A 19590-nucleotide genomic window follows, 5' to 3' on the forward strand; every position below is an offset into this window, starting at 1 on the left:
GAAATTAGTATTAAATGCTCACACGAGCTAATGCCTATAGAAGCATGGACAGTATACAATAAGTTGGGGGAACTTCAGAACCAGCCAGGGCTATGAAAATTAGTAAAGAAGGGCCAGACTGGTCTGAATTAGTGAATCTATGGAAAAATCATTACGATTCAAGAAACACGATTTACTGACAAAACGATATAGCGGAGATGCTGAGTGTAGTGTAGTTTCAGCTCTCTGAATTGCAGATGTGTGTGCCAGTTGCGCTTGCGTGTGTGTGTGTGTGTGTGTGTGTGTGTGTGTGTGTGTGTGTGTGTGTGTGTGTGTGCGTGTGCGTGTGTGTGTGTGTGTGTGTGTGTGTGTGTGTGTGTGTGTCTACAGCTGACAAAGGCATTAATGGCTGAAAGCTATGATTGTGTGAATCTTTTTATTGGGCCTACCACAGCTCAGAATCCTTCTCTGGTATTGTTACATTCCATCCTGGATTTTCCATTGTTTGATTTACTGACAAAAATCATTTTGATTCAGGAGACTTCAGAATCTACAAAGGAAAACCTGCAGTCCAGCTGAACAAGGGACCCAAACAATTTGTCACAGCTTTTGTCATGCACAAATCAATTATAGACTACATAAAAAATTTCCATTCAACATCAGAAAGAATCTTGACAATCTCAGTAAAATCTGGAAACAAGGCACACACACTGATAAATGCACATGCTCCCACAAATGATTACAATAGAAAAGGTCCGCAGGCAATAGATGACTTCTGGGAAATACTGGAGGAAACCTCAAATAAAATCCCTCCTCATCACGTGAAAATTATGTTAGGAGATTTCAATGGACAACTTGGCAAAGAGAAAAAATTCAAGAAAACAATGGGAATTCATACTGCTAACAAGAGAACAAATAAAAATGGGGAGAGACTGATAAACTTCTGAGAAAACTTTGATCTTAAAATCATGTCTACACAATTCCTTAAACCTGTAAACAAACTTACAACATTGAAATCACCAAATTCAGCTTTTGGTGAATTTCAGTAGACCATGTTGCCATATCTAATAAGAATACAAAATAAATACTCAATGTACGAACAAGAAAGAGATTTTTTACGTCAGACCACCATCTGCTGCAAATAAAGATTAGATTTCAACCTAACAGAAAGTAACGACCAGGGAACAAAACAGTTAGAATTGATCCAGAATACCTTAAACTTAACAAGAGGGAAATTCTCCAAGAAATTGGGCAATCAAATGCAACGAACTGGAATCAACTTGCAGAAGTACTGAAAACCACTATGAAATTTGGCTAACCCCCAAGAAGAGAAAACACAGATAGTGAAACAGTGCATGTGATCAAGCAATAGAAGAAAGAATAAGGCTTGGAAAACTTTCAGTAGCAACAAAACTACATGAAAATGATAGGAATTCTTGAGAATACAGAAGAGTTCATCCAAGGCAATACGAAGAGAAAAACATAGATATGATAAAAGCCACCTTAAAGAAATTGAACAAGAATTTATCAAGAACAACACCAGAAATTTTTACAAATTTTTCAAAGAAAACCTAACAGGGTGCCAACTACCTAATGTGTGTTTTTGCCAGTCCGATGGATCACTGAAAATCAACACCAAATAAAACTGTCAAATTTTAGCTAAATATTTTCACTCACTTCTCAACTGCGAGCCTCTGACAGAACACCTCGATTTTGAAAAGCCCACATCCAATCCCGATTCAAATCCACCATCACTTAAAGAGGTAAAGGAAATAATCAATTCTCTGAAGAACAACAAGTTTCCAGGGGAAGATGGAATCACAGCAGAAGTATGGAAATTAAATGATAATAATCTCACACAAGCAACCCACAGAATTATATCAAATATTTGGGAAAGTGAACCCTGCAGAGTGGAAATGTGCATTAATTCACCCGCTCCACAAAAAAGGTGCAAAAACTGATCCAAATAATTACAGGGGAATTTCACTTCTCCCCATAATATACAAAATTCTTAAAAAGAATTTTGCAAATAAGATGTAGAAATACTGTGGTAACTTTTGTTGATTTTAAAAAGGCTTACGATTCAATAGATAGACAAACATTATTTCACACCTTAGAGGAGTCCAGTACTGACAGGAGAACAAGGTCAATTATTCAACAGGCATTAACAGATTCAACCACCAAAGTTAAATTCACGGGAGAAACATCAGAAGCATTTCATATCCATGCTGGTGTTTGCCAGGGAGATGGAATGTCCCCCATTCTGTTTAACAAGGTTCTGGAAAAAATTGTGAGGACATGGGAAAAGGAAACAAAAGGAATTCAATTTGGGATTAAAAAAGAGCAGAGTGTGTCTGGCTTTCGTGGAAGATCTTGCCATTCTAATGAACAATAGAGAGGAAGCCAAACTTGCATTGGAAAAACTACATGAAATCTCACAGAAAACTGGGCTACAAATCTCCTTTCAGAAAACACAGTATATGGAAAACAAACCTGTAGATAATCTCCCCATTACTACTCATTACGGGAAAATGGCACAAGTTGACCACTTCAGACATCTGGGAGAGATAATCCAACCATCACGACTGAGATCAGTAGCCAATAAACATAAAATCTCCAGTTTACAAAAAGCATATAAGCTCACTTGGAATCACTATAATAAGAAATCTATTTCTGTCAATGCAAAACAAAGGCATTACAACAACAGTAGTCCAACCAGAAGCACTTTATGCTGTGGAAACTACAGTGATTCATGGACATACTAAGACCAGTGTGATTGAAAAGCAGGAAAGAAAAATTCTGAGGAAAATATGTGGACCAGTGTTTCGGGAAGGAATTGGATGAAGAGGCCAACGAGAGAGATTTACAAAGACATAGAAACAGTAACAGACACCATTAGAAAGAGAAGGATGAAATTTTATAGACATACCAGCAGGATGAATAAAAGCAGGGCTCACGAGACAAATCTTTGAGATAGTACACAAGAGCAAAAACAAGACAAAGTTGATCACTGAAGCAGAAGAAGATATTAAAGAACCAGGGATCACACAAGACACATAAACAATATAGAACAGAACATCATACAGAAACACTCACTTAAACAAGAAAATACGGGGAACAGAACGGGAAAAAAAAGGTGGGAAGAACGCAAGAGAGAACACAGTGAACATATGAAGAGAATTTGGGAAGAATTGAGAAAGAAGAAGGAATCGTGACTACTCAAGTTCAATCACTCTTTCAAAAGGGAATAATCAAAAATAATAATACAGGGTGATTCAAAAAGAATACCACAAATTTAAAAATGTATATTTCATGAAAGAAACATAATATAACCTTCTGTTATACATCATTACAAAGAGTATTTAAAAAAGTTTTTTTTTACTCAAAAACAAGTTCAGAGATGTTCAATATGGCCCCCTCCAGACACTCGAGCAATATCAACCCGATACTCCAACTCGTTCCACACTCTCTGTAGCGTATCAGGTGTAACAGTTTGGATAGTTGCTGTTATTTCTCGTTTCAAATCATCAATGGTGGCTGGGAGAGGTGGCCGAAACACCATATCCTTAACATACCCCCATAAGAAAAAATCGCAGGGGGTAAGATCAGGGCTTCTTGGAGGCCAGTGATGAAGTGCTCTGTTACGGGCTGCCTGGCGGCCGATCCATCACCTCGGGTAGTTGACATTCAGGTAGTTACAGACAGGTAAGTGCCAATGTGGTGGCGCTCCATCCTGCTGAAATATGAACTGTTGTGCTTCTTGTTCGAGCTGAGGGAACAGCCAATTCTCTAACATCTCCAGATACTGTAGTCCAGTTACAGTAGCACCTTCGAAGAAAAAGGGACCAAAAACTTTATTGGCTGAAATGGCACAGAAAACGTTCACCTTAGGCGAGTCACGTTCATACTGAGTTGTTTCCCGCAGATTGATTGTGGAACTTGCAGCTCTCTGCTAGCTGCAAACAAATGCTTGCTGGATGCGTGCTACATTTTCATCACTCATTCTAGGCTGTCCAGAACTTTTCCCTTTGCACAAACACCCATTCTCTGTAAACTGTTTATACCAATGTTTAATACACCACCTATCAGGAGGTTTAACACCATACTTCGTTCGAAATGCACACTGTACAACTGTCGTCGATTCACTTCTGCCGTACTCAATAACACAAAAAGCTTTCTGTTGAGCGGTCGCCATCTTAGCATCAACTGACGCTGACGCCTAGTCAACAGCGCCTCAAGCGGACAAATGTACAACTAAATGAAACTTTATAGCTCCCTTAATTTGCCGACAGATAGTGCTTAGCTCTGCCTTTTGTCGTTGCAGAGTTTTAAATTCCTAAAGTTGTGGTATTCTTTTTGAATCACCCTGTATAATACAGTATATAAAACTATCATACATATACATAAGTATATAAAAAACTAGGACAATTCTACATCGAGTATACATAAGAAGGAGGTGTGAGCAAAGAAAAAGAATGCAGACAAGAGGGGAATTGATTGCGATAGTCATTTCAGAAAAGTCAGTATAATAAATGCTCTGAAAATTGATGAATAGTAGGGTAGTAGGACTTGAATTATAGGTAGACATAATATCTACTAAGAGTACAGCAGTTGGGAAGTAGACGAGGACTCTAGGGATTAAATGGTATATTAAGAAGTGAACATAAAGTGTAGAGTAAATCTGTAGCTTTGCTAGAAAATACTTAATTATAGCATACATAGAAACATATACTAGGGTAATGAACTGTGAGGACTAGTCAGAGAGGATAAGGGGGAGGGGGGGGGGGGCCTTACCTGGCATACACTAAATATAAAGGACAGGTGTACCTACGTGGAGATAGGACGACCTGTGGCCTAAAAAATAGGAATATTTTCTAAAGGGGCGTACCTACCACAATGGAAACAGGAAATGCTCTCATAAGGTCAATCCACAAGCAAGGTATACGTACTGATCCTAGGGGAAAGGGACAGTATCATGACAAAAGTCACAAAAAAATTTGTGGTGATTACTCTGGAAAGTTTGAATTCTATGAACAACGAGCATTAATATGTACCATAGATGTTTATGAGTGTCTAGAAAACACTTTTATTTAGTTTCTCCAAACTATGAAGAATAGTAGAAATAGTACATACTAAAGAAAAGTAGTACAATAGATGAGAACAGAAAGTAGATTACTCACGTGTCATGAACACCTGGAGTTTACAGTTGGAGAAAGGGAGTCCTCATAAATCCTAAATATTAGAAAAGTTGAGTAAAACCTCACACAAATGTCCAAGCAAAGTAGAGTAAGAAAACAGTAAAATGACTGTAAGCAGAAGCCTGCTTAAGAGAGTACAAAGAATTGTAGTTGAAAAATTTATGTATATAAACGTGTAGAAGAAAAGTATATGGTTATGATAGGTAACATTGTTATGGGTGATGTATACTGTTAAAATGTGAAGTGTTATTATGTGTGGTATTAATGTATATAATGATTATATATAAAAAATCACGTGTTCAATCTGAGGGGGGAGGATATGTACTGCTCAAATTCTAGAACCACTCGGCCTTCTACTGTCTCGAACACTTGATATTGTACATGTGAGAGTGGGATTCTAGAATCCTATCTACTGCGCATCACATGTCTGAGTGTTCAGGTGCGAAATCAGTCACGAGCTGAAGGTAGACGCGGCGGACAAACGGCACCGACAAGTACTTGTCGGGTGATACACGGAAGTTCTACTGAAAGTATACGGAAGAACCGTGGAACTTCTATGTTATTCTGTGCTAATCATATCAGTGACCATTGTTATAAATAAAAAGAACAATTGAGATCCTGATGTCTGCAAATAACAACTGTTATCTCGGGCTTGATGCAGGCAAGACGTATTTTATGATTTGTTTGTAATAGAGTTATGGTTGTTAAGCCAACTCTTTGCTAAATGTACTTAAATCTGTTTCTAATGTGAGACAATACAAGTGACTTACATTAAGTCTAATGTTTATGTGCGAAGTTTGAACTTTGTTCTTTATGAAGCTCAAATATACCGATAGTTATTTTCTTCGAGTACCTAATTATTTTGCAGGTAGAGAGGGAGTCTTTAAGGTTCTTGTACTAGCATCATTGTTTGGTGAAGAAGGTTACAGAGATTACAGAAGCCAGCTATCCAGAAAAGAAGATTGGCTGTGAACACCGAGTAAGTCGACTTGTATAAGAGAAGTGGGAAGTTTGTTGCACATATACTTCACACACTCTTAGTCGTCAAATTTTTAGAAACTGTATTTCATTTAGTAATTTTTAAGATCTGAGTGTGGTTCTATCAATTCAGGTTTGTTTTGTAATAGCATACCCTTAATCAAATTTAACTTTTACTCACCAACTGGAGGAAAAAAAAACGTCGTATAAAATCAAATACTTAACTGAAATGATAGTAATTGCTATATAAAAATTCATAATATATTCTGTAGATTTTTAGTTACATCAATTATCTTTGTTCTCACAGCAACTTTGCCTAACATGTGGAGGCACATGTAATCCAGAGATGTTAAATATTCATAAATAAAAAGGGATTGTTCATTTATCGAGATCCCGCTGACCGGTGACTAAATTTAAAAGTGTACACCGTGAACCTGGGCTCAATTCGTAATGGGACTCAAAACAATAGATACCACAATGGCTAACTGAAAAAGATAGTTCCAACATCTCGTCGGGGAAGGACGAGCTACTTAGGTTTGAGAGTTCTTTATTAAAATTTCCAGCAAAGTTGTGTGTAATGTATACTGGGACTATTTTCAAATGTAGCCATTCATTTACAAACCAGACCTGCACTAAAAGTGATTATCAAAGAAAATTCCACAGACATACTCAGATAATGTCCACGTAATACACTGCCACACGACAGGTCCGGAGTGATCTTATTACACGTACGATGCGTTCGGCAGATGGAACTGCACCAAACGCACAGGCGACACACAAGTTTACAGGAAGTCAACAAGTTTCCCTCCCCTTATCTGCGAGCACAGATATTACGGAGGCACTGCTTGCAAATTGCCGTCAGCCATCCACGGTGAGGCTGCCGAACAAACCTGGGGACCGAGCCCAGCCACCCATCACTCAATTACACACCAGCTGTTCAGAGATCGAGGTCCACGTAAAGCTTCACAATAACTGACAAATACCCTTCGAGTGCCCCGTCTGGAGTGAGAACAGAAACGATCCGAAGCAAGGACAGAATTTCGGAAACCGCAACCTATAAGTGACCGACACTGGCCTCGGCCATCTGAAATTCATGGCCTCGTCTCAGTTGGTTATGCTGTGGTGTAAAAAGACCCGACTGTAATCTCCAGAGATGGAGATTTCCAATGTCACTGCCGCGAGCAACTGCCGTGTAGTGAAAATTGTGGACCACTTACTCTGCTATCGAAATTGTATCACATCTACAAGGAGAAAGATCTACTTCCAGTAAGTCCAATTGCCCTCGAAGGTGGCTACCTGGTGTAATATTCCACACACTTACACCTGTTTTAATATACAGGGTGTTACAAAAAGGTACGGCCAAACTTTCAGGAAACATTCCTCCCACACAAATAAAGAAATGATGTTATGTGGACATGTGTCCGGAAACGCTTAATTTTCATGTTAGAACTTATTTTAGTTTCACCAGTATCTACTGTACTTTCTCGATTCACTGCCAGTTGGCCCAATTGAAGGAAGAGTAATGTTGACTTCGGTGACTGTGTTGACATGCGACTCATTGTTCTACAGTACTAGCATCAAGCACATCAGTACGTAGCATCAACAGGTTAGTGTTCATCACGAACGTGGTTTTGCAGTCAGTGCAATGTTTACAAATGCACAGTTGGCAGATGCCAATTTGATGTATGGATTAGCACGGGGCAATAGCTGTGGCGCGGTACGTTTGTATCGAGACAGATTTCCAGAATGAAGGTGTCCCGACAGGAAGACGTTCAAAGTAATTGTTCGGCATCTTAGGGAGCACGGAACATTCCAGCCTACGACTCGCGACTGGGGAAGACCTAGAACGAGGAGGACACCTGCAATGGACAAGGCAACTCTTCGTGCAGTTCCTCATTTCAGTGCAAATGTTCTCTTTACGGATGAGGCTTCATTCCAACGTGATGAAATTGTGAATTTTCACAATCAACATGTGTGGGCTGACGAGAATCCGCACGCAATTGTGCAATCACGTCATCAACACAGATTTTCTGTGAACGTTTGGGCAGGAATTGTTGGTGATGTCTCAATTGGGCCCCATCTTCTTCCACCTACTCCCAATGGACCACGTTTCATACGATTTCATACGGGATACTCTACCTGTGCTGCTAGAACATGTGTCTTTACAAGTACGACAAAACATGTGGTTCGTGCACGATGGAGCTCCTGCACATTTCAGTCGAAGTGTTCGTACGCTTCTCAACAACAGATTCGGTGACCGATGGATTGGTAGAGGCGGACCAATTCCGTGGCCTCCACCTCTCCTGACCTCAACCCTCTTGACTTTCATTAATGGGTGCATTTGAAAGCTCTTGTCTACGCAACCCCAGTACCAAATGTAGAAACTCTTAGTGCTCGTATTGTGGACGGCTGTGGTACAATCCGCCATTCTCCAGGGCTGAAGCAGCGCGTCACAGGTTCCATGCGATGGAAGGTTGATGCATGTATCCTCGCTAAAGGAGGACATTTTGATTTCCTGTAACAAAGTGTTTGAAGTCATGCTGGCATGTTCTTTTGCCGTGTGTTTCCATTCCATGATTAATGTGATTTGAAGAGAAGTAATAAAATGAGCTGTAACATGGAAAGTAAGTGTTTCCAGACTCATGTCCACATAACATCTTTTCTTTATTTGTGTGTGAAGAATGTTTCCTGAAAGTTTGGCCGAACCTTTTTGTAACACCCTGTATTTAAGGTTGGGAGATAGTTCCATCAGCCAGCGGTCTCTTCATTCTAAGTTGTAGCACGATATCGACCCATTTGACTTACTGTTTTTTAACATAAAATTCAGGAAAATCATTACAGATTTACTTTTTACCAGGAGATTATATAAATAAGAATTATGTTTGATCTGTCGAATCAAAAAGCAGGCTATTTGTAATTTTATTTTCTATTTTTTTAAATGTAAATACAGTATAAAATTACAGTGACTCAATACTAAATACATTTCATAAAATCAAGTTTTATGAATTCAAGATATTATGAAAGTCTTTATATTTGAGTATCTCTGCATGTAGAATATCTAAAGTTTTGGCAGGAGTTGTAACATAGTTGTGGCTGAGCAAGTGAAGCAGAAATGTGTGCTAGCATGCAGTTATACAATATCTGATGTTACGTGACCGAGAAGATACGAATGAATGAAAATATTATTTAAATTAAATAAAAGGTGACCAGTGTCACACACACTATACAAATACACTCCTGGAAATGGAAAAAAGAACACATTGACACCGGTGTGTCAGACCCACCATACTTGCTCCGGACACTGCGAGAGGGCTGTACAAGCAATGATCACACGCACGGCACAGCGGACACACCAGGAACCGCGGTGTTGGCTGTCGAATGGCGCTAGCTGCGCAGCATTTGTGCACCGCCCCCGTCAGTGTCAGCCAGTTTACCGTGGCATACGGAGCTCCATCGCAGTCTTTAACACTGGTAGCATGCCGCGACAGTGTGGACGTGAACCTTATGTGCAGTTGACGGACTTTGAGCGAGGGCGTATAGTGGGCATGCGGGAGGCCGGGTGGACGTACCGCCGAATTGCTCAACACGTGGGGCGTGAGGTCTCCACAGTACATCGATGTTGTCGCCAGTGGTCGGCGGAAGGTGCACGTGCCCGTCGACCTGGGACCGGACCGCAGCGACGCACGGATGCACGCCAAGACCGTAGGATCCTACGCAGTGCCGTAGGGGACCGCACCGCCACTTCCCATCAAATTAGGGACACTGTTGCTCCTGGGGTATCGGCGAGGACCATTCGCAACCGTCTCCATTAAGCTGGGCTACGGTCCCGCACATCGTTAGGCCGTCTTCCGCTCACGCCCCAACATCGTGCAGCTCGCCTCCAGTGGTGTCGCGACAGGCGTGAATGGAGGGACGAATGGAGACGTGTCGTCTTCAGCGATGAGAGTCGCTTCTGCCTTGGTGCCAATGATGGTCGTATGCGTGTTTGGCGCCGTGCAGGTGAGCGCCACAATCAGGACTGCATACGACCGAGGCACACAGGGCCAACACCCGGCATCATGGTGTGTTGAACGATCTCCTACACTGGCCGTACACCTCTGGTGATCGTCGAGGGGACACTGAATAGTGCACGGTACATCCAAACCGTCATCGAACCCATCGTTCTACCATTCCTAGACCGGCAAGGGAACTTGCTGTTCCAACAGGACAATGCACGTCCGCATGTATCCCGTGCCACCCAACGTGCTCTAGAAGGTGTAAGTCAACTACCCTGGCCAGCAAGATCTCCGGATGTGTCCCACATTGAGCATGTTTGGGACTGGATGAAGCGTCGTCTCACGCGGTCTGGACGTCCAGCACGAACGCTGGTCCAACTGAGGCGCCAGGTGGAAATGGCATGGCAAGCCATTCCACAGGACTACATCCAGCATCTCTACGATCGTCTCCATGGGAGAATAGCAGCCTCCATTGCTGCGAAAGGTGGATATACACTGTACTAGTACCGACATTGTGCATGCTCTGTTGCCTGTGTCTATGTGCCTGTGGTTCTGTCAGTGTGATCATGTGATGTATCTGACCCCAGGAATGTGTCAATAAAGTTTCCCCTTCCTGGAACAATGAATTCACAGTGTTCTTATTTCAATTTCCAGGAGTGTATTTAAAAAAACGTACGCATCTGACGGAACAAATACGAGCGACAATTGTCGAGACTGTCGACCCGTAAATATAATTTCCTTACATGTTTCACTTCCTGCTATAGACCAATTTAAATATATTTCACAAAAACTGTTATTTTACTGTGAACTGCAATGACAGTTCAAATATGTATTAAAACAGCAGTCAAGAATGAGAGCACGAGCATTACAATGCACATCTTTACTTTAACTAACTCGTTTTACATATTTTGTAATTTCTTTTTATGTCTCCTCTTATCGACATTTCTGACATGATTAAATAAGAAGTGCAAGCTGGGCATTGACAGTACCTATGAGACAGTTCCTGGCAGCGAGGTCACGGTGGATGCAGTTGTGGGACTCGAGGTAGCTCATGCCCGCGGCGGTGTCGCGACACATCCCCAGCAGCTGCCGCTGCGTCAGACCGTCCTCGTGGCTGCGCAGGAACTTGAGCAACGAGCCACCTGCAAGGCCGGGTACACGAGTCTTACATTCAGAGTTGACATTTCCATATTTTGCACCCTTTTTACCAAATCTAGGTGCTTACAATAAAGAGTGTCGAAACAGAATAAGACATTTGTATGTCGTGTGGGTGACACCCGTTTCACCCACTGGAGGGGTACACTGTATAAATAAACTGAAAATGATTGACCTTTCACTATTGAGAATTTAGCAGGTTGTCTTGTTTCTTCTGTTTTATTTAACGTAACTTTTTTTTTTCAATGATAATGTATACAGTTTTTCTCCTTTTCATAAACTGTCCGTCGTGAGATGCGTATAGATTTATCCCGGAATTGACCGCCCTGTAGGTGTACTCAATTTAATGACCACACTTCGCTATCCACAATTTCGTGTAACTAAATGTCCTTCTGTTACTCTGATTATATGCCGTAGTTGTTTAAAACTCGCCCCTATATTTTTTCACTACGCACAATTAGCACTTCTTTACTTGTTTATTTCTAAGAGTAAACGGAAAAAAAGACGCAGTATCATCGGCTTCGTCGATATAAAGCATAACACCTTAATATGCCCAATTTTACCTCTTCTTATAGGATTGGCTACCTTACTCATTAATTTAAACAAAATAGAAAGAAACTTCCACATGGGAAAAATATATTAAAAACAAAGATTCCAAGACTTACCAAGCGGGAAAGCGCCGGCAGACAGGCACATGAACAAAACACACAAACACACACACAGAATTACTAGCTTTCGCAACCGATGGTTGCTTCTTCAAGAAGGAGAGGGAAAGACGAAAGGATGTGGGTTTTAAGGGAGAGGGTAAGGAGTCATTCCAATCCCGGGAGCGGAGAGACTTCCCTTAGGGGAAAAAAAGGACAGTGTACACTCGTGCACACACACACACACACACACACATCCATCCGCACATACACAGACACAAGCAGACATATTTAAAGGCAAAGAGTAAGGGCAGAGATGTCAGTCGAGGCGGAAGTACAGAGGCAAAGAAGTTGTTGAAAGACAGGTGAGGTATGAGCGGCGGCAACTTCACCCTGTGGCTAAACATGCCTTGATGCACAGCCAGCACATCTTGGCACAGTGTTACACCATCCGAGTTATCTGGATACTTCCCACCAACACCAACCTATCCGAACTCCGGAGATGGGAACTCGCCCTTCAGTATATCCTCTCTTCTCGATATCCGCCAGGCCTCAACCTCCGCTAATTTCAAGTTGCCGCCGCTCATACCTCACCTGTCTTTCAACAACTTCTTTGCCTCTGTACTTCCGCCTCGACTGACATCTCTGCCCTTACTCTTTGCCTAAATATGTCTGCTTCTGTCTGTGTATGTGCGGATGGATATGTGTGCGTGTGTGTGTGTGTGTGCGAGTGTACACCTGTCCTTTTTTTCCCCCTAAGGGAAGTCTTTCCGCTCCCGGGATTGGAATGACTCCTTACCCTCTCTCTTAAAACCCACATCCTTTCGTCTTTCCCTCTCCTTCCTGAAGAAGCAACCATCGGTTGCAAAAGCTAGTAATTCTGTGTGTGTGTTTGTGTGTTTTGTTCATGTGCCTGTCTGCCGGCGCTTTCCCGCTTGGTAAGTCTTGGAATCTTTGTTTTTACTCATTAATTTACTACATATGATTTCCATTAACACTAAACAGGTATCGCCGTTATGTTTTAATTGTATTCAAAAACATGTTATTATTATTATGACCGACCAAATCGTAACAAATCGCATGGCGTGCGATTTTAACGATAGCTTTACACTCGCCCAGCCTTTATTCAGGCAATATTATATATAAATATACAGACAGGACCGAAAGATCGATCTCTCTACCGTAACCAATAGAGGCAAATACACTATTCAAGTTCCGTTACATCTATGTTGACTCATAATGTTACAATATCACTCAGTATTAAACACATCCCGAATTTTTAATTATTGGAATGACGATACATGATGACGGCACAAAATCGTTTTACAAGCATTACATTGTTAATGCACATAGGTGGTTGTACTCCAGGAAGATGTCATACCGGCAGTGTGAGATATCGTTGCACTCTCTCCTCCTATGTCCTCTTCTTCGTCACTTTCATCAATACTTTCCTGCACAGTTAGGATTATTTCTTCATCTGGTTAAAGTTTGGTCTGCCTCACAGTCTTCCTCAGGCAGCCGCTCAGCAACACCTTCATCGTCAATTTCTCTTGGAATTTGTCAGTGTACAAAGTATCAGCAGTCGACCGGCTCGTCGCTGTCACTCGGTAGATCCGTATCGACGGATGCCCCCCTTTTCTCTAGCTCTTCATTATGGTAGCACTCTCTACTTTACCTCATTCTTCGGCTGCACAGAAAACTACATCACGTAAGTGGATCGCTTTCCACACATCTCCGTAGAGACGAGAAATGCGTATCGATAATGACGATTTTTTGATACCGAAATTCCCTGGTCTGTGGGCTGTCACACTGGGTGGAGGAAGGAGTGCTCGAATACCACCAGGCTCGAGTCACATTGGAAGTATGATTGGAAGCATTTTCAACAATAAGGATAGTTTTCAGTGGAATATTTTTCTTCTTCAGCTCTTTTCTCATTGCTGGTACAAATGTTTCACAGAACCACTGAGAGAATGTTTATCTGCCCATTCTTCTGAAAGTAATATTGCACCGGTAGTGTATTTATGTCACCGTGTCCAAAACAATGTGCATGTTGGGGTTTCCCAATAACCATTAGTGTAGTGTACAACTCACATTTGCATTACAACCCACCTTTAATATTTCCGTCAGTTGTACTCGCCAGCTTTCTCTCCTGTCTCGGCAGCTAACAGTTTTGAAGGAAGCGTCTTGCAAAAAGAGTTGTTTCATCAGCACTGTACAAGGCATCGGCAGTTCAATCTTCTTCCTAGATTATCTTCTGTACTTCATTTACAGTTATCTGCATTTTTCTTATCAGCAGAGTGACTTTCTGCAGCGACTGTCAACTGCTGCACGCCAAGATGTTTGTCGTTTCTTCCAATTTGGTAGCTGACCCCCACTTGCTGCAGACCAGTTACTGCCACCAAACTGTTTATTAAATGCAGCTGCTTTTTCTTTTATTACTAGGCCACTGACTGGAGCTTCTTTATTGCGTTGTTGTACGAGCCACTTATAAACAGCTATGTCCAGTTCTTCACTTTTTCTCTTTTGCGTAACCTTCTGTTTTTCCCATCTCACTTTCCCTTTGAGTTACTTACTGTCAAATAACATCCTCTCAGCACTATACTCCACAGCAGTGGCTTCCTGTGAAGAACCTCAGTTCAATTAGACTAAAATTTCAATTTTTTGCTTGAGGTCTAGAGTATTGTGTTTCCTTTTTGAAGACATTATACTGAACTGTAAAGAATGCCACAGTTTTCAAATATGTACAGCACTGAAACTTTCCTGGCAGATTAAAACTGTGTGCCGGACCGAGACTCAAACTCGGGACCTTTGCCTTTCACGGGCAAGTGCTCTACCAATGGAGCTACCAAAGCACAGCTCATGCCCCGTCCTCACAGATTTACTTCTGCCAGTACCTCATCTCCTACCTTCCAAACTTTACAGAAGCTCTCCTGCGAAACACTCCCCAGGCTGTGGGTAAGCCATGTCTCCGCATATCCTTTCTTTCAGGACTGCTAGTTCTGCAGGGTTTGCAGGAGAGCTTCTGTAAAGTTTGGAAGGTAGGAGGCGAGGTACTGGCAGAAGTAAAGCTGTGAGGACGGGGCGTGAGTCGTGCTTGGGTAGCTCAGTTGGTAGAGCACTTGCCCGCGAAAGGCAAGGGTCGTGAGTTCGAGTCTTGGTCCGGCACACAGTTTTAATCTGACAGGAACTTTCATATCAGCACACACTCCGCTGCAGAGTGAAAATCTCATTCTGGATGTACAGCACTGTTTTACACTGCAATTCACTAACAACACTGTCATGCACGATAATTCACTGTTCAGATGTGGGTCAGATTTCTGAGGGACTGGACTACTGGGACGGTGTGGGGGGGGGGGGTTTGGACTAATGCGAGTTTAGTGTAATTATACATCCCTTGTAATTCTTCCTCAAGTGGGAGCAGCAAAACATAAGGAAATGAACTGGCTCAGAGAGAAAGCAGCTACAATTCAGATTTACTGAGCTGATTCCACTCTGATTGTCACAGGAAGTTGGTATCAATTTGCAATCTTTCTTTATACATGACACGTAGCTTTCATATTTTATCACTCCAAAAAAATATAAAATAGCATCCTCCACAATGCATTACAATGTGGGTGCAGATACCCCATTTTAAACGCTGACAAACACTAGCTACACACAAGCTGTGTGGCTACTTATTACAGACAACACGTACGTATTCACAAAGATACAACTCTTTAGAAACTTCTCGTGCAGTAATTTAAGAGACTGTATACGTATCAGGACTTCATCTCACCTGGAACGAGCTCCATCACTATCATGATGGGCTGCTTCTGCACGCAGATTCCGATCAGCCTGACAATATTCGGGTGGTTATACTGCTTCAGGATGCGCCCCTCTTGGAGGAATTTGCGTCGGTGCTCTTCGGGGACCGTCATTCGGCAGGTTTTTACGGCGACCTCCATCCCAGTTTTTCGCAGTTTACCTCTGTGCACGTCCCCGAAGTTACCCTGCAAAAGAGAATGTCGCAATAAAGTTGATGTTAAATCTTTCACTCCGTTCGTAAAAGTTATCTTTCCTTTGCTTCCACACTTGTAATTACATTACCTCATCACGATTAATCAGTCAGGTATATAATATGCCTAATTTTGATTGACAGAAAGGAGAGCAAAGGTAGTTTATTTCTCTAAGACACAAAAAATTGTCCATAAATTGGGGAAAAATATCGTAATCAGTTTTGTCTTTCGCCAACCTTTAAGTACGCCACCAGCACCTCATAATATCTTATTAAATGAGTAAACAATAGTTCTTTAATTTTAAAAACTTGAATCTGTATTGCTCTTGGACCAAACAAAATCTGTTCCAACCCTCCCCCCCCCCCCCCCCCCCTAGGAACCTGAAAAAAAAACTAATACAAGTAATAGGTGTTAAACGTTAATGATAAGAAGTTCCTAGTGCTTCTCCTTCTGATGAACTGTATATAGCACCTGTAACTGTTCCAATATAGACTAACTAGTGAAACCTGTGACTGATGCTGCCAAATACTTCTTGACAAGCTTCATGACGTATTTACATGTCTCAGCCTTAACTGGCAGAGGCACTTATAAAGTTTTTCCTCGGGAAACGTCAATGTAGTTGAGGGTTTCCAAATGATGAAATCACGGTAGGTAAGTTTTGATAACGTTGCACTACAGCAAACTTGTACTTTTATTCAGTGGAGTATTCAAAGTACATGTACTTTGAAACAGCAAATTTCCCATTATCAGCATTTTTAATGTTACCCCGAATGGCTTTATTAGGTAGGATGAGAAGTGTAAACATACATATCCTGTAATGTCAACCACAGTGAATTTCTTGGATTCTTTCACAAGCCAAAATCTAACTAATGACAAGGCAAACCCTGGACATGTCTGGCTCTTGCCCCAGACATCTTAAATTCACAGGTTCATTCCCTATTTTATTCGGAACTGGTCCCACAGACAAGTACGATTCTTGCAGCATACAATTGAGCAATTTTTAATCCGTGCAGTAGAAGTAAAATCTTATTTTCAGCCAAAAGTGGATGTACCCAATTATTGCACCAATGCCTTCAATTACTACCACAGGTCCCACGGAAACTGAGGTGATTACCCCCATAGCACAATGCTTATGCCCACATTTGAGTTTTTGAGCAGCCATTACCAGTGACAGTGTATCTGGACATGACCGTTGACCTCGTGTAATAAGAAACACGATTATTCTGACTAGATGAAACACTTCCACTGATCCACAGTTGAATCTCAGCTATCCCCTGCCCACATTATCCTGTCTTAGTGACAATGTCATTCCTTTGACAGGGGAACAGTTAAGAGTCGTACAATATAGAGGCTGTGCTGTGCAACACTGCCCGAACTTCTGCTGGCCTCTATCACCAGGTCTGCCACAGACCGCCACCTACACCGATTTCACAGACTGTGCGAGCCCGCGATTTCCACATTCTGTGGCGAGGCGTAGACGTCTGACACTTTGTCGCCCAGTCATGGTTTCACCGTACGTCGACCACTTTCCGTAACAGCTCACGACAGTAGCAAAGCTGCTTATGTCAGTACATTTCCCATTTGCTGACCACATCATTGTTAGAATGATTCCCCATTTGTTTCTGTTTCACCTATGCACTTTTCTTGCCATATCACACGTCCAACCGGGCAACATCAAACCTCACAGTGGGTGGTGGTCATAATGTTTTGGCTCATCAGTGAAGGTTCTTTTTATTGTAAGCCCTAGACGCCAGTTTTGTAGATGCCTCGATGCTGCTGTAGTTGCTACAGTAGACTGAGATTGTGGATTCGTGGAATTGCTTCTGGTTCAGTACACCAATAAGACAATTTCTCCCTGCCATTATTACACAGCTATGACCCCCACAAGATAAGAGAACAGAGGTTCTACAACAATCCAACAAATTACTGTATTCAAAATTATGAATCACCTCGAAGGGAACGATCTATGAATACGTAATCAGCACGGTTTCAGAAACCATCGTTCTTGTGCAACGCAGCCAGCTCTTTATTCGCACGAAGTAATGGCAATTATCGACAGAGGATCACAAGTTGATTCCGTATTTCTAGATTTCCGGAATGCTTTTGACAACATTCCTCACAAGCGACTTCTAATCGAGCTGCGGGCCTACGGGGTATCGTCTCAGTTGTGCGACTGGATTCGTGATTTCCTGTTGGGAAGGTCGCAGTTCGTAGTAATAGCAAATCATGGAGTAAAACTGAAGTGATATCAGGTGTTCCCCAGGGAAGCGTCCTGGTACCTCTGCTGTTCCTGATCTATATAAATGACCTGTGTGACAATCTGAGCATTTCTCTTAGGTTGTTCGCAGATGATTCTGTAATTTACTGTCTAGTAAGGTCATCCGAAGACCAGTATCAGTTGCAAAGCGATTTAGAAAAGATTGCTGTACGGTGTGGCAGGTGGCACTTGACGCTAAATAACGAAAAGTGTGAGGTGATCCACACGAGTTCCAAAATAAGTCCGTTGGAATTCGATTACTCGATAAATAGTACAATTCTCGAGGCTGTCAATTCAACTAAGTACCTGGGTGTAAAAATTACGAACAATTTCAGATGGAAAGACCACAGAGATAATATTGTGGGGAAGTTGAGCCAAAGGTTGCGTTTCATTGGCAGGACACTTAGAAGATGCGACAAGTCCACTAAAGAGACAGCTTACACTACAGTCTTTCATCCTCTGTTAGAATATTGCTGCGCGGTGTGGGATCCTTACCAGGTGGGATTTACGCAGGACATTGAAAGGGTGCAAAAAAGGCCAGCTCGTTTTGTATTATCAGGTAATAGGGGAGAGAGTGTGGCAGATACGATACGTGAGTTGGGATGGAAGTCATTAAAGCGAAGACGTTTTTCGTCACGGCGAGATCTATCTATGAAATGTCAGTCACCAACTTTCTCTTCCGAATGCGAAAATATTTGGTTGAACCCAACCTACATAGGTAGGAATGATCATCAAAATAAAATAAGAGAAATCAGAGCTCGAACAGAAAGGTTTAGGTGGTCGTTTTTCCCGCGCGCTGTTCGGGAGTGGAATGGTAGAGAGATAGTATGACTGTGGTTCGATGAACCCTCTGCCAAGCACTTAAATGTGAATTGCAGAGTAATCATGTAGATGTAGATGTAGTAACAAAGTCACACAAGAGATTTACTTACGTTTGTGAGAATGTAATAATGACGTCCACAACACTGTTTGTAACACAACAAAAAAGGTCCTCAATGGCTAAGTGCAAATAATTGCAAGTAAACTTCACAGTACATTGCGAATGTGATTTTACAACAACTGTCTGTTCACTTCTAAGAGTTCATTTAGTGACCCCGGGCGAGGATCTACAACCGAGTGGGCGAGACCTGCTCTCCTATCCTCCGAATAGTCTGCTATGAGTCGTCGTCCGGTCATTGGCGGATTGTACAGACCTGGCAACTGGCCGGGGTGAAGTCGATAACTGCGTCCTCAGTGCCGCCTGTGGAGCCAGTGGAAGTCGCGCAACTGGCGAGTCTCTACGCCACTGGAACCAGCTCGCATCTTTGCGCCAGTGGTGTTTCTGCCCTGGCTGTGTCTAGTTTCAGACAACAGCGCACTTTTTCTGTCTCGGTAAGTAGGCCTCACAAT

At 42.1% G+C, this 19590-nt stretch overlaps 1 protein-coding gene across 3 annotated transcripts in view; it reads right to left on the bottom strand.

Moving 5' to 3' along the window:
• The window catches only part of LOC126293706 (tyrosine-protein kinase Fer), a 539925-nt gene that overhangs the window by 23357 nt on the left and 496978 nt on the right, over window positions 1–19590 (bottom strand). For all 3 annotated transcript variants that reach the window (XM_049987015.1, XM_049987014.1, XM_049987013.1), the window contains 2 exons: window positions 15725–15938; window positions 11140–11292 (listed from right to left, as the gene is read on the bottom strand). In XM_049987015.1, the coding sequence (XP_049842972.1) occupies window positions 11140–11292; window positions 15725–15938 (367 nt within the window). The remainder of the gene's footprint in view (window positions 1–11139; window positions 11293–15724; window positions 15939–19590) is intronic.

The sequence above is a fragment of the Schistocerca gregaria genome, chromosome 10 (assembly GCF_023897955.1).
Source record: "Schistocerca gregaria isolate iqSchGreg1 chromosome 10, iqSchGreg1.2, whole genome shotgun sequence".
NCBI classification, from domain to species: domain Eukaryota; kingdom Metazoa; phylum Arthropoda; class Insecta; order Orthoptera; family Acrididae; genus Schistocerca; species Schistocerca gregaria.